General features: G+C 52.5%; 1 protein-coding gene across 2 annotated transcripts in view; it reads right to left on the bottom strand.

Annotated features, from left to right (window-relative positions):
- LOC130211239 (unconventional myosin-Ic-like) overlaps nucleotides 1-14,601 on the bottom strand; it is a 44,537-nt gene extending 29,936 nt beyond the window's left edge. Inside the window, exon 1 of one of the 2 annotated variants that reach the window (XM_056441971.1) lies at nucleotides 14,308-14,601. In XM_056441971.1, coding sequence (XP_056297946.1) covers nucleotides 14,308-14,397 — 90 coding nt within the window. In that variant the 5' untranslated portion in view covers nucleotides 14,398-14,601. Of the gene's footprint in view, nucleotides 1-1,769; nucleotides 3,040-14,307 lie in introns of those variants that run through there. The other variant, XM_056441972.1, reaches the window with a different exon arrangement.
- Nucleotides 14,602-14,687: the final 86 nt, after the last annotated feature.

Genomic DNA, 14,687 nt, shown 5'->3' with positions numbered 1-14,687 from the left:
TATACTCCGCCTCCTGCCTCCCGCCTCCCGCTCCTCATGTCACTCCTTCTCGTCGCGCCGGCTTTATCAAAAGCTCCACGGAGAGATATTTAGTTAAAGGTTAACAGAGAAGGTGAGAGAGAGAGAGGGAGAGGAAACTTTATCACAACCTTGAATGAGGTATGTGGACTATGTCCCATCAGCAACCACCAATTCTACCAAGTGAAGCTATTAGAGCTGCATTCTCTCTCCTGACCACCAGGGGGCGACTCCTCTGGTTGTATAGAAGTATATGCTTCATGTGTTGAAGCTGCGTTATCTCTCCTGACCACCAGGGGGCGACTCCTCTGGTTGTATAGAAGTCTATGCTTCATGTGTTAAAGCTGCATTCTCTCTACTGACCACCAGGGGGCGACTCTGGTTGTATAGAAGTCTATGCTTCATGTGTTAAAGCTACATCCTCTCGTCTTCAGGTGTAGGAGCTCGTCACTCCCAGACAGCGAAGCAGGTAAATAAATGAATCTTGTGTTGCCAGGCAACCACAATCAGCAGGGCGTGGTACGCCCTCATCGGCGTGGAGACGCAGCTCTTCGGGTCCTGGAGAAGTTCAAAGGTCACGAGCGCACTTTGACCCGGAGAAACTCGCCGACGCAGCAGAAGCTTATCGGCCCGGCGAGACGGCCCCCCGGCGCCCGCTGGGTGTGACGACCGCTCAGATAGGAAGTCACCAACTGGCCAATCGGTGGCAGCTGCAGCCGGTGAGAGCTGGGAGGTCCTCCAGGTGACCTTCAGGTGACCTTCAGGAGAGAGGTCAGCTGCTCTAGAAGCAGGTTTGACCACACACACACACACAGACTAATACATACACACACACACACACACACACACACACAGACTAATACATACACACACACTTCCAACTTCCAATCCAACATCTTTATATTGGATTTTGATTTTCAGGCCAGATTTTTTAATCCTTAAAATCTCACCTGTTGTTCATGTGTATGGAGCATGAACAGGTGTGTGTGTGTGTGTGTGTGTGTGTGTTGTGTTGACACTGCTCTGCAGATACAAATATGTAGTGAGACATACACGTCTCAGGTGAGCTGCTGAAGGTGGTGGTGCAGGTGGTGCAGACCACTCATTTCTTAATGATGGCTCCGTGTCGCGCTGTGACGTCACAGCGCGACGCGGTGGACAAATCCGCTTCTATAAAAAGACCCAAAACAACCCGGAGGCTGACCGCAGGTCGGTGCGACAACAAAGTTACCGACAACGTCACATGACGTAGAGGCGCGTTGAGGACATAACTTCATTCAAACAACAACAACACCCTAAAAAAATGTCGGTCTCCTGGCTCGCGTCCATGATGCGGTGCCCGCGGAAAGTCTCTCAACTCCGGGGGGGCGCGCGCAGAGTCCAGGAGGGACCGGGACCAGGACCAGGAGGGACCGGGAGGGACCGGGACCAGGAGGTCGCGCGTCCGGATTCATACAAAACCGACGCGACGCGGTAAACGCGTGCGACCAGCCGCTTCCGAGGCGGCGCGTCAAAATGACACTTATGAATGCGTGTTGCCGTTCCTCCTCTTCCTCGTCCTCTTCCTCCTCTCCATATGGGACGCGCGTCAAGGCGCGCGCAGCCCCCTCTTCCCTTCACTCTCGCGCACGCCGCCGTGTGACGGTTCACTTTCTTTCCCTCCCAAATAAAACCCCCATACAAATGTCACCGCTTCGGCCTGACCGCGTGGTCACGTGGTGCCGGGCCGAAGGAGCGCAGACCCGTCCTACCTGAGGGGATAGAGTCCGGCTCGGTTCCGCTGGAGGCTGCTGTTTGTTTTTGTGTTGGGTTCCGCCGCGAATGTCAGCCGGTCACTCTCTGTCTGCGGGGCGGTAACGTGCGGAAACGTGCAGCGGCGTGCGGGAACGTGCGTTTCTTCTCCTCCTCCTCCTCCCACCACTCCCAGTTCCACAGAAACCAGCGCGAGGCTCCCAGCGATGTCAGATGAATCCAGGAAACGACAGACCATAATATGGAGAGAACGCAGACTGCTGTTGGGAGTGGTGTGGCAATACCCCCCCTCCCCCCTCCTTCTCTTCCACTCAAGGGCAGCAGCAGTTACACCAGGAAGTTCACCGGCTCGTGCATGAATGAGTGTTAACTTCATTTCGTCATCGTTTTCTCTACTAACTACTTCTAAATCTTTTCATTTGTCCTGCGGGCAGTGAACGCAGCATTGCTCCCCATTCTCACGCACACACACACCACACTTTATAACAAGTGAATGAATAGGAGCTATAATGTGGAATATATATATTGTAACGGACTGAGGGAATGTTATGTTATAAATGTTATGTTCCGGATGTAAGTGAACGTCTCACGAGCTGGTAGCTGTGAGGCGTGTCTGTGATTGGACAGCGAGTGATGTTGTTGTGTGTGTGTTGTTGTGTTACGACTCGTTCGGAGCAGAGCTATGACCCGGAGCAGACGTGAAGCTGGTTTGGAGGTTTTCACGGCGTTTTGCGGGGGTTTTGGCGTAGGCTACGGCCAACAGTAGCTTGTTCTATGTTCTCTGAATAAACACCCTATAAGCCATCTACGTCTCGTAGCGTTCCTGACCCAGGGTCGCTACATTTGGTGTCAGAAGTAAAACTTTCGCTATCATCAACATCGCCACGCGAGGTAGCAGCAGAGAAGCTAAGTGGCTAACGCTCGTCAACGGTGAGAAACATGACGTCGGGGAGCCGTCTCAAGATTAAACGGGAAGGAGAAAGTGGCGAACGGGAATTGGACGGCGCAGCCGGAGCCTGGCAGACGACGGAGCACCGAGAGCGGGTAAAAGAAATGACCGCTAGGATGGCTGCGGAGGCTGGCTTTGGCCACTCGGGCCGCGCCGCTGAGGGAAATGGCGCCGTAGAGGAATAACTGCGGCCGCAGGAAGGGACATGACTGAGCACACGGAGACACGGAGAGAAGCTATTGCGTCCACAATAAAGACCCCCAGATATGACGGTAAATCCAACTGGGAAGCTTTTCATGCACAATTTGAACTATTAGCCCATGCCAGTAGATGGTCCACTGAAGTAAAAGCTCTCCAGTTAGCGATGTACCTCACGGTGACGCTTTATCAAGCCTGCTGCTGCTGAGTCCTGATGATCGGAGTGATTATGATGCACTAATTGGGGCTCTAAAGCGACGATTTGGACAATGCTCTGCCACTAGCCTGCTCCGCTCTGAACTATGCAGCAGACAGCGGCGGCCAGAGGAGCCGCTGAGGAGCTCGCTAATGACATTGAGGGGCTTGTTCACCGCACCTCGCCCACATGCCTCGTCCATCCAGAGTGAGCTAGCGAGGACCATTTCCTCCAGGCCCTGCTGCCAGCTGACCTGCGCATCCAGACACTACTCCTCACCCTGGGTCGCTCCAGGAGGCTTTGGAGTCAGCAACGGAGAGAGATGCTGTGTGCTGGCGCCATGGGTAAAGTGGTTGAAAAAGCACCAAAGGGAGCGCTGCTTGTGAGACGGAAAGGGAGTTGGCGCAGCCTGCCTGGGTGGGGAGCTAACCCAGCTAGTGAGGGCTGCCACTTGAGAGATGAGAGGCAAGACAAGCCACGACCAAGAGTTTGCTGGGGTGTGGCCAGCCTGGCCACCTGATCCGACACTGCCCCGTGCCACCGAACAAGGGAAGCGAGCCGGGGACCGCATAATCGGGACGATGCGGACCCCTGGCACTCTGTCCCAGCCCCATCTAATTAACGAAGCTACGCAACCGTCCGACCAAATAAGGGCAACCAGACCACCGGAGGATTTTGATGGTCAGCTAGAGCGACTAGTGGTGCTGGGTCGAACATGGATAGGAGACTGTTGGTATGCAATGCTCACCATTGGAGGGACATGCTGCTCTGCACTGGTAGACACAGGTTCGTCAGCAACCCTGGTGAGGCCCGATGTGGTGACAAATGGAACTGATATTTTTCCCACTATCGTGAAACTGCAGTCAGTCACCGGGGAGCGAACTCCTATGGTTGGGGAAGCAATAGTGACTCTGGGCCTGGGGAAAAAGTCTATCCGCTGCCCGGTGTGGGTTGCTAACCTGGAGGACTGTATACTGGGACTGGTTGTTCTCGGGGCATTGGACTGTGTCATCGACACAAAGAGAGGAACTCTCACGTTCCCTGATGGTCATGTCATCCAGATGTGGCGCCAGCCACCCCGGCCTGGCTGTGTTGCGACCCACACCGTTGCCACACTGACGGCTGAGACAACACATGATGCTGCCCCTAGCTGCATCCCTTCAAATGAGCTATCCACACTGCCCTCCACCCTGCCAGCTGCTGAGTTGCACCCACCCCCAGCCTCTGTCCGGCCAGCTACAAGTCCACACACACAGGTGACAAACGCCTCTCCACCTGGCGACCGTGAAAGAGTCTTGGCAGTGAAGCAGGTCTGGCATGCAAAGTGTGGTGGGCTGACCCTAAGCGAACATGACATGTTGTGGCAGGAGCTTCTTGAGTGCACGGACTGTTTTCAATGTCGGAGGACGATGTGGGCCGCACAGATCTCATCCAGAATGACATCGAAACAGGAGATGCACGGCCGATTAGGATGAGACCTCGGCGCCTCCCACTGGCCAGGCAGGCTGCGGCAGACAAAGCCCTGCAAGAGATGCAGCGGCGGAATCATCGAGCCTTCCACCAGCCCCTGGGCCTCGGCGATCGTCATGGTCCCAAGAAGCAGAAGGAGGCGTGGCGTTTCTGTGTGGACTACAGGCCCCTCAACAAAGTGACAAAAGGACTCCTACCCCTTCCACGCATCGGCGAGGCCCTCGACACGGTGGCAGGGTCAGCCTGGTACTCCTCTTTGGACCTTCGGAGCGGGTATTGGCAGGTCCCTCTCAGCCCTGAGCGAGGCCAAAACTGCCTTCATCACGAATGGGGCTTGTGGCAGTTTAAAGTCCTTCCGTTTGGCCTCTGCAATGCTCCTGCCACGTTCGAGAGGCTAATGGACAGGGTACTCGCTGGTATCCCTCGGCAGGAGTGTGTTGTGTACCTGGGCGACATACTGGTGCATGGTGACTCCTTCCAGGCGGCTCTCGAGGCCCTGAGGCGGGTGCTGGAGAGAGTGGCAGCAGCAGGTCTAAAGCTGCACCCACAGAAATGCTCCTTCATGCAACAGGAGGTCACATTTCTGGGGCACAAGCTTGGGGCGGGTGTCGGCACCATGGATGATAAAGTGCAGACGGTGAAGGATTGGCCTACCCCCAACACTGTGCAGGACCTGAAAAGCTTCCTGGGCCTGGCCTCCTACTATAGGAAGTTTGTGAGGTTTTCCTGCATAGCTGTACCACTGTTCCGCCTGCTGCAAAAGGGGTGGTGTTTGATTGGACAGAGGAGTGCCATGCAGCGTTCACTTCACTGCAGAGAGCCCTTGTGGAGGCCCCAGTCCTCTCACCGCCTGACCTCACCCTGCCTTTTATCCTCGACACGGACGCCAGTAATGCAGGCGCAGGTGCTGTGCTGGCCCAAGTGACTCCTGAAGGAGAGAGTGGTGGCGTATCACAGCAGACAGTTCAACAAGGCTGAACGCCGCTACTGTGTCACGAGACAGGAGCTGCTTGCTATGGTCTGTGCCATCCGACATTTCAGATATTACCTTGGGGGCCTCCACTTCACAGTCCGGACCGACCACTCTGCCTTACAGTGGCTCATGTCTTTTAAGGAGCCAGAAGGCCAGCTGGCACGCTGGATTGAGGAGCTACAGGCGTATGATTTCACTGTGGTCCACAGACCGGGGGCACGCCACGGAAATGCTGACCAGCTTTCACGTCGGCCTTGCAGCGCTGATGGCTGCAACTACTGTGAGAAAAGAGGCGCAGGAAGAGGTGCGGCTGCAACCTGGTGTGAAATGTGCTGCCGTGGGACCGGTGGGCACGCCTGCAGGCCATGGACTGACAGCTGTGGACGCAGCAGAGTGGGGGTGCAAACAGGAAGAGGATGTCGACATAAGGCCAGTGCTCGCTTGGGTGGGATCCCAACAGCGACCACCTTGGGGAGAGGTTACCATGTGTTCTCGAGCCACAAAGGGACTCTGGTCAATTTTTCAAGCCCTGCGACTGCGTGATGGTGTACTGCAGAGGGGGTGGAAAGAGCCGGCGACTGGAGAGACACAGTGGCAAGTGGTGGTGCCCAGGGCTCTGAGAGAGACAGTGCTGCGGGCAATGCATGGAGCTCGGGATCTGGTCACTTGGTCACGAAGACCCTCCGTCGCCTCCGCCAGGGTTCTACTGGGGCCAACATAGGCGGGATGTGGAGGACTACTGCCGCCGCTGCGACAGCTGCACAGCAAGAAAGGCCCTGCAGACAGATCTCATGCCCAGCTCCAGCAGTTTCCGGCTGGGTGTCCCATGGAGAGGGTGGGGATTGATGTTCTTGGACCGTTTCCTCACTCAGAGAGGGCAACCGTTACATCCTCACTGCCATGGACTATTTTACTAAGTGGCCCAGGCGTACTGCATGCCGAACCAGGAGGCAGAGGCGATTGTGGATGCTCTGGTGGGGAATGTTCAGCAGATTTGGGGCCCTGAAGTCATCCACACAGATCAGGGCAGAAACTTTGAGTCCCGTGTCTTCGCCGCCATGTGTGACAAACTGGGATCCCACAAAACCCTACGACACCTCCATCCACAGAGCGATGGGCTGGTCGAGAGATTCAACCGCACGCTGGCACAACAGCTGGCCATAGTGGCAGCTAAACATCAGCGTGACTGGGGCGACCACGTGCCTCTGGTGCTGATGGCTTACAGGTCTGCGGTGCAGGACTCCACTTCCTGCTCTCCTGCCCTTCTCATGCTCGGCAGAGAAATCCGGACGCCAGGGGAGATGATGATGCGGAAACCTCCTGGCGCCCCTGGTCCCGGGGCTCGACTATGCTCGGAAACTCCAGGACCGCTTGGAGTCGGCCCACGAGTTTGCCAGGAACCAGATGCGCAGTGCGGGCGTAAGGCAGAAGAGGAACTACGATGTGCACGTTAGAGGACGCCATTTTGAAGTCGGAGAGCTGGTCTGGGTGTATAGCCCTCAGAGGAAGAAGGGCAGGTGCCCAAAGCTCGACAGTGAGTGGGTGGGGCCCTGCCGAGTCCTGGAGAGACTTGGAGAGGTGGTGTACAGGGTCCAACTGCCACCACGAGGAAGGAAAGTCGCTCTGCATCGAGACAGGCTGGCCCCCTACCGGGGCACATCCACCCCATCAGGACAAGAGCCTGGGGCACGGGGAACCCTGGACTCAGCCCAGACTACCCCCCAAACCCTTCCCAATGGGCCCAGCCTTTCGGCCGCCCCTTCACAGGCTCTTAGTGTCCCTGGCCCCGCCCCTCCCTTCCGTCCCTGCCCTTGGTCCCAGCGTCCCTCAACCCCTTTTCCTTCTCCCCAGCGCCGGCAGCCTCAGAGGAACCGCAGGCCCCCTGGCCACCTGAGAGACTTTGTTTGCCCCCTCGAGGGCGAGGGTCTTTGTGGGGGGAGGGTAGTGTAACGGACTGAGGAATGTTATGTTATAAATGTTATGTTCTGGATGTAAGTGAACGTCTCACGAGCTGGTAGCTGTGAGGCGTGTCTGTGATTGGACAGCGAGTGATGTTGTTGTGTGTGTGTTGTTGTGTTACGACTCGTTCGGAGCAGAGCTATGACCGGAGCAGACGTGAAGCTGGTTTGGAGGTTTTCACGGCGTTTTGCGGGGGTTTTGGCGTAGGCTACGGCCAACAGTAGCTTGTTCTATGTTCTCTGAATAAACACCCTATAAGCCATCTACGTCTCGTAGCGTTCCTGACCCAGGGTCGCTACAATATAATATACTATATATTAGATAATATTATCATAATTTCATTATATTATAATAATAATACAATTAATAATTATAATATATACATATACATATGTATATATATGTATATGTTTAAAATATATATATTATTATTGATTTATTATTATTTATTTGTATTGTTATTTTAGTATAATAAAATTATGATTATATTATTATATTATCTAATATATAGTATATTATATTATCTAATATATATATATATATATATAGATAATTCCGCCCAGCTGGTTGAGGGAGCACGAAATATTAAAATCCAGAGGGGTGAAAATCTGCATCCATTTATTTGACCACACCTTGAGGTTTACCTGACAAACAAGTGAGGCGCGTGATACAACATTACAATCCAATTAATATATTTGAATGCAGTCGAGCCGCTCTGAGTTTTTTAATGACGTGTTTCTCAGTGGACCGGCTTGAAGCTGCTCTGGTCAGAACTACCAGCGAGCTCCCTCTAGCGGCCCCGAGGTGTCACTGCACCCCCGCGCTGCAGCCTGGAGGAGAGGAGGCCCCGGGTTGACCTTATAAGGATCGACATGTGCTCCATCAGCACGTTCACTCCCTGATGTCCACACACAGCTCATGTCGAAGCAGATCAGAAATAAACTGCAGTATCAGCTCGTGAATGTAGTTCTGCTCAATGTCTTCTTTTATTATATTTCCCAACATGAGGATCTACTGCATCATTTATTATTTATTTATATATATATATATCTTTAAATTTAAATAAACACATTTTTGTTCATTCATTCATTTATTTATTAAGTCCTTATTTAGGATTTCCAAATTGGGCAACTTTGAGTACAACTTTCACGCTGTGTGGATTGAGGCGCCCCCTTGTGGACGGAAGTGGTAATGCCTCAGAACCAGGAGGAGGAGGAGCTCCAACTGCAGGTTCAAGGCCGCAGGTGGAGCTGGATCTGGGTCTAGTCCATGGTGGACTGGTCTGTGCTGGAGTCTGAGCTGAAGGAGGGTCTGGTGAACCTGCATGACGTCATCTGGTTTCACCAGAACCCGACCCGGTGGGTCCGATGAGGAGCTTTAAGAGGAACTCTGTAGAACCAGACCCCCTTCTCTCTGAGGGTCTGTTTACTGATGGAGGTCTAGAGAGGACCAGGACTACACTGAGGTCTCTAGAGGACCAGGACTACACTGAGGTCTCTAGAGGACCAGGACTACACTGAGGTCTCTAGAGGACCAGGACTACACTGAGGTCTACAGAGGACCAGGACTACACGGAGGTCTCTAGAGGACCAGGACTGAGAACTAGAGGACCAGGACTACACTGAGGTCTCTAGAGGACCAGGACCACACTGAGGTCTCTAGAGGACCAGGACTACACTGAGGTCTCTAGAGGACCAGGACTACACTGAGGTCTATAGAGGACCAGGACTACACTGAGGTCTCTAGAGGACCAGGACTACATTGAGGTCTCTAGAGGACCAGGACTACACTGAGGTCTCTAGAGGACCAGGACTACACTGAGGTTTCTAGAGGACCAGGACTACACTGAGGTCTCTAGAGGACCAGGACTACACTGAGGTCTATAGAGGACCAGGACTACACTGAGGTCTCTAGAGGACCAGGACTACACTGAGGTCTATAGAGGACTAGGACTACACTGAGGTCTCTAGAGGACCAGGACTACACTGAGGTCTCTAGAGGACCAGGACCACACTGAGGTCTATAGAGGACCAGGACTACACTGAGGTCTCTAGAGGACCAGGACTACACTGAGGTCTCTAGAGGACCAGGACTACACTGAGGTCAATAGAGGACCAGGTCTACACTGAGGTCTATAGAGGACCAGGTCTACACTGAGGTCTATAGAGGACCAGGACTACACTGAGGTCTATAGAGGACCAGGACTACACGGAGGTCTCTAGAGGACCAGGACTACACTGAGGTCTCTAGAGGACCAGGTCTACACTGAGGTCTCTAGAGGACCAGGACTACACTGAGGTCTCTAGAGGACCAGGTCTACACTGAGGTCTATAGAGGACCAGGACTACACTGAGGTCTCTAGAGGACCAGGACTACACTGAGGCCGGTCCAGGACCAGATAAACATTCCAGCTAGATGTCCTGAGGTCATGACCTCCGTGTTGTCAGCAGTACGTACAAAGTTTAGGAAAAAAGGAAGAAAGAAAGGGAGAGAGAGAGAGAGACTCTATCATTTCATAAATCACTGCAGAGTTACGCAACATGTGAAAGTGACCTCGACCAGCCGGACGTCAGCTGGACTGCTGGAGGAGGGATCAATCACACACACACACACACACACACACACACACACACACACACACACACACACACACACACACACACACACACACACACAGGAACACACACACACACACCCCTCCCATCACCACTGACCAGCATGCTGCAGTAACCAGTACATTCCTCTCAGTGGGCAGCCTGGTGCCCCGCCCCCCCCTCATTCCTCAGACACCTATAGATATGAGACATGATGACGTCATCACAACCTCCTCCCTCCAGAGGAATGTCAAGAAATATAAAGAGAGAGAGAGAGAGAGAGAGACCTCAGTGTAGTCCTGGTCCTCTATAGACCTCAGTGTAGTCCTGGTCCTCTAGAGACCTCAGTGTAGTCCTGGTCCTCTATAGACCTCAGTGTAGTCCTGGTCCTCTAGAGACCTCAGTGTAGTCCTGGTCCTCTAGAGACCTCAGTGTAGTCCTGGTCCTCTATAGACCTCAGTGTAGTCCTGGTCCTCTAGAGACCTCAGTGTAGTCCTGGTCCTCTAGAGACCTCAGTGTAGTCCTGGTCCTCTATAGACCTCAGTGTAGTCCTGGTCCTCTATAGACCTCAGTGTAGTCCTGGTCCTCTAGAGACCTCAGTGTAGTCCTGGTCCTCTATAGACCTCAGTGTAGTCCTGGTCCTCTAGACCTCAGTGTAGTCCTGGTCCTCTATAGACCTCAGTGTAGTCCTGGTCCTCTATAGACCTCAGTGTAGTCCTGGTCCTCTAGAGACCTCAGTGTAGTCCTGGTCCTCTAGAGACCTCAGTGTAGTCCTGGTCCTCTATAGACCTCAGTGTAGTCCTGGTCCTCTATAGACCTCAGTGTAGTCCTGGTCCTCTAGAGACCTCAGTGTAGTCCTGGTCCTCTATAGACCTCAGTGTAGTCCTGGTCCTCTAGAGACCTCAGTGTAGTCCTGGTCCTCTAGAGACCTCAGTGTAGTCCTGGTCCTCTATAGACCTCAGTGTAGTCCTGGTCCTCTAGACCTCAGTGTAGTCCTGGTCCTCTAGAGACCTCAGTGTAGTCCTGGTCCTCTATAGACCTCAGTGTAGTCCTGGTCCTCTAGAGACCTCAGTGTAGTCCTGGTCCTCTATAGACCTCAGTGTAGTCCTGGTCCTCTAGACCTCAGTGTAGTCCTGGTCCTCTAGAGACCTCAGTGTAGTCCTGGTCCTCTATAGACCTCAGTGTAGTCCTGGTCCTCTATAGACCTCAGTGTAGTCCTGGTCCTCTAGAGACCTCAGTGTAGTCCTGGTCCTCTAGAGACCTCAGTGTAGTCCTGGTCCTCTAGAGACCTCAGTGTAGTCCTGGTCCTCTAGAGACCTCAGTGTAGTCCTGGTCCTCTATAGACCTCAGTGTAGTCCTGGTCCTCTAGAGACCTCAGTGTAGTCCTGGTCCTCTAGACCTCAGTGTAGTCCTGGTCCTCTAGAGACCTCAGTGTAGTCCTGGTCCTCTAGAGACCTCAGTGTAGTCCTGGTCCTCTAGAGACCTCAGTGTAGTCCTGGTCCTCTAGAGACCTCAGTGTAGTCCTGGTCCTCTATAGACCTCAGTGTAGTCCTGGTCCTCTAGAGACCTCAGTGTAGTCCTGGTCCTCTATAGACCTCAGTGTAGTCCTGGTCCTCTAGAGACCTCAGTGTAGTCCTGGTCCTCTAGAGACCTCAGTGTAGTCCTGGTCCTCTAGAGACCTCAGTGTAGTCCTGGTCCTCTAGAGACCTCAGTGTAGTCCTGGTCCTCTATAGACCTCAGTGTAGTCCTGGTCCTCTAGAGACCTCAGTGTAGTCCTGGTCCTCTAGAGACCTCAGTGTAGTCCTGGTCCTCTATAGACCTCAGTGTAGTCCTGGTCCTCTAGAGACCTCAGTGTAGTCCTGGTCCTCTAGAGACCTCAGTGTAGTCCTGGTCCTCTAGAGACCTCAGTGTAGTCCTGGTCCTCTAGACCTCAGTGTAGTCCTGGTCCTCTATAGACCTCAGTGTAGTCCTGGTCCTCTAGAGACCTCAGTGTAGTCCTGGTCCTCTATAGACCTCAGTGTAGTCCTGGTCCTCTAGAGACCTCAGTGTAGTCCTGGTCCTCTACAGACCTCAGTGTAGTCCTGGTCCTCTAGAGACCTCAGTGTAGTCCTGGTCCTCTATAGACCTCAGTGTAGTCCTGGTCCTCTAGAGACCTCAGTGTAGTCCTGGTCCTCTAGAGACCTCAGTGTAGTCCTGGTCCTCTAGAGACCTCAGTGTAGTCCTGGTCCTCTAGAGACCTCAGTGTAGTCCTGGTCCTCTAGAGACCTCAGTGTAGTCCTGGTCCTCTAGAGACCTCAGTGTAGTCCTGGTCCTCTCTAGACCTCCGTGTAGTCCTGGTCCTCTATAGACCTCAGTGTAGTCCTGGTCCTCTAGAGACCTCAGTGTAGTCCTGGTCCTCTGAATCAGGACTGTGAGACCAGCTGCAGTAAAATGAAAGGTTTTTAAAAGGGACACTACCACTTTAGTCCACAGGGGGCACCAGAACCAACACTACTGTGTGTGTGTGATTGTGTGTGTGTGTGTGTCTGTGTGTGTGTGTGTGTGTGTGTGTGTGTGTCTGTGTGTGTGTGTGTCTGTGTCTGTGTGTCTGTGTGTGTGTGTGTGTGTGTGTGTGTCTGTGTGTGTGTGTCTGTGTGTGTGTGTGTCTGTGTGTCTGTGTGTGTGTGTCTTTGTGTGTGTGTGTGTCTGTGTGTCTGTGTGTCTGTGTGTGTGTCTGTGTGTACGGTGTGTGTGTGTGTCTGTGTGTCTGTGTGTGTGTCTGTGTGTGTGTGTCTGTGTGTGTGTGTCTTTGTGTGTGTGTGTGTGTCTGTGTGTCTGTGTGTGTGTCTGTGTGTGTGTCAGTGGCGGTTCGTCCATAGGGGGCGCTAGGGCGCCGCCCCTCTTAAAATTTTTAGATGAAAAAAAAAAAGAAGAAGAAAAAATAAATACATCCTGTCAAAAAACATTATATGCCAAATCATTTAAATAGTAAATATACCGTGTTGACGCGCTAAATGTGTGTGGGAGACCATCAGCCTGTCAACAACCACTTAAGTTAATGTGAAAATATATAATATATCGCCACTCATCCTCACGGAGAGAAGCCCCTCCCCTTTTTCGAGGCGATCTAACGTGTGTGTGCGGCATCGAGAAAACATTTCACGGTCGTTTCGGTAAGGACGGCTTCTCATTGGCGGATGAAACGTGAATCTTGGGTCGCAAAAATGTGCGCTCATTGGCCAATGACATCGTTTTATTATTTCACGTGACTGGACTATTCGGCCAATCAGAGACCGGCGTTCCCTCAGCCAGAGAGCTCCACGGAGCTACAGAGCAGGTTGCTAACGGAGCTGTTAGCTGGAGGCTCAGTGAGTAATGCTGTTTAGTTTCCCCTGTCTGTTGTTCCAAAGGGACTGAAACTCTCTGGACTACAACGGGGGGAGGGGCCTAAAGAGCTGCAGACAAGTGGAAAGCATGAATCTTGCTGCAGTTATCGAGCTAAGAGCATGGAGCTAACTCGCTAACAGCCTGAAGCTAACCCTGTTTACAGTCAGCAGAAGGAGACCGAACTGGCATCGAAACACAACGAAGAAGTTCTGAAAAACAGACACATTCCCTCCAGAATAATGAAACAGGTTACAGACATGATTGACTTTAACCAGAGAGTTGTGGAGAAGTTTGACCACTTTAAAGAGAGGAGCTACTTGTCTTTACAGTAGTGGCTCTACTCTGTCACCCAATGTAACATGTGATCTCTTTCTGACTCTATTCTGCTCTGAACCTCTTTCATGTGAGGGTGAAACGCTTTTATTTTGCAAACCTCTGAAACCCAACCCAATGTTCCTTAAAGCTGCTCTGAACCTCTCATGCCCAAAGTCACAGTGTGTTGATAGTTGTTATTGGACCGTGTTGAGCACGCTGTGTTCTTGAAATAAAGCTTTGTTTTTTACTATATTCTACTCAAAACCTCTTTTCTTCTCATTGTTGAGTGATATTTAAACTGCGCCCCCCCCCCAAAAAATTCACCAGCCGCCACTGGTGTGTGTGTGTGTGTGTGTGTGTGTGTGTGTCTGTGTGTGTGTCTGTGTGTGTGTGTGTGTGTGTGTGTGTGTGTGTCTGTGTGTGTGTGTGTGTGTCTGTGTGTGTGTGTGTGTCTGTGTGTCTGTGTGTGTGTGTGTCTGTGTGTGTGTGTGTCTGTGTGTGTGTGTGTGTGTCTGACCTTGCAGCCGTGGCAGTAGTTCTCTCCGTTCTTCCCCGGTGAGAGGATGATTTCCCCCGTTGGGATCAGCTGGATCCTCAGCTCCATCATCGTGCCCCCTTCTGGTGTCTTGCCCTCCTCCTCTTCCTCCTCTTCCTCTTCGTCCCTCTTCCTGAAAGTGAGTCCGACTTTTGACAAAAAATATCCGTTGGAAAAAAGTCCTTCAGGAGAATGTGTCTAATGAAAAGATGCAAGAAAAGTGTGAATGCAGACACACACACACACACACACACACACACACACACACACACACACACACACTCACACAGACACACACATACACACACTCACCCACCCACACTCACTCACATACACAGACTAACACACACACACACAGGTAG

This window comes from Pseudoliparis swirei, chromosome 20 (genome assembly GCF_029220125.1).
Source record: "Pseudoliparis swirei isolate HS2019 ecotype Mariana Trench chromosome 20, NWPU_hadal_v1, whole genome shotgun sequence".
In the NCBI taxonomy this organism is placed as follows: domain Eukaryota; kingdom Metazoa; phylum Chordata; class Actinopteri; order Perciformes; family Liparidae; genus Pseudoliparis; species Pseudoliparis swirei.
The sequence above is the reverse complement of the archived record's forward strand: the minus strand, read 5'-3'. Positions and strand labels throughout refer to the sequence as shown.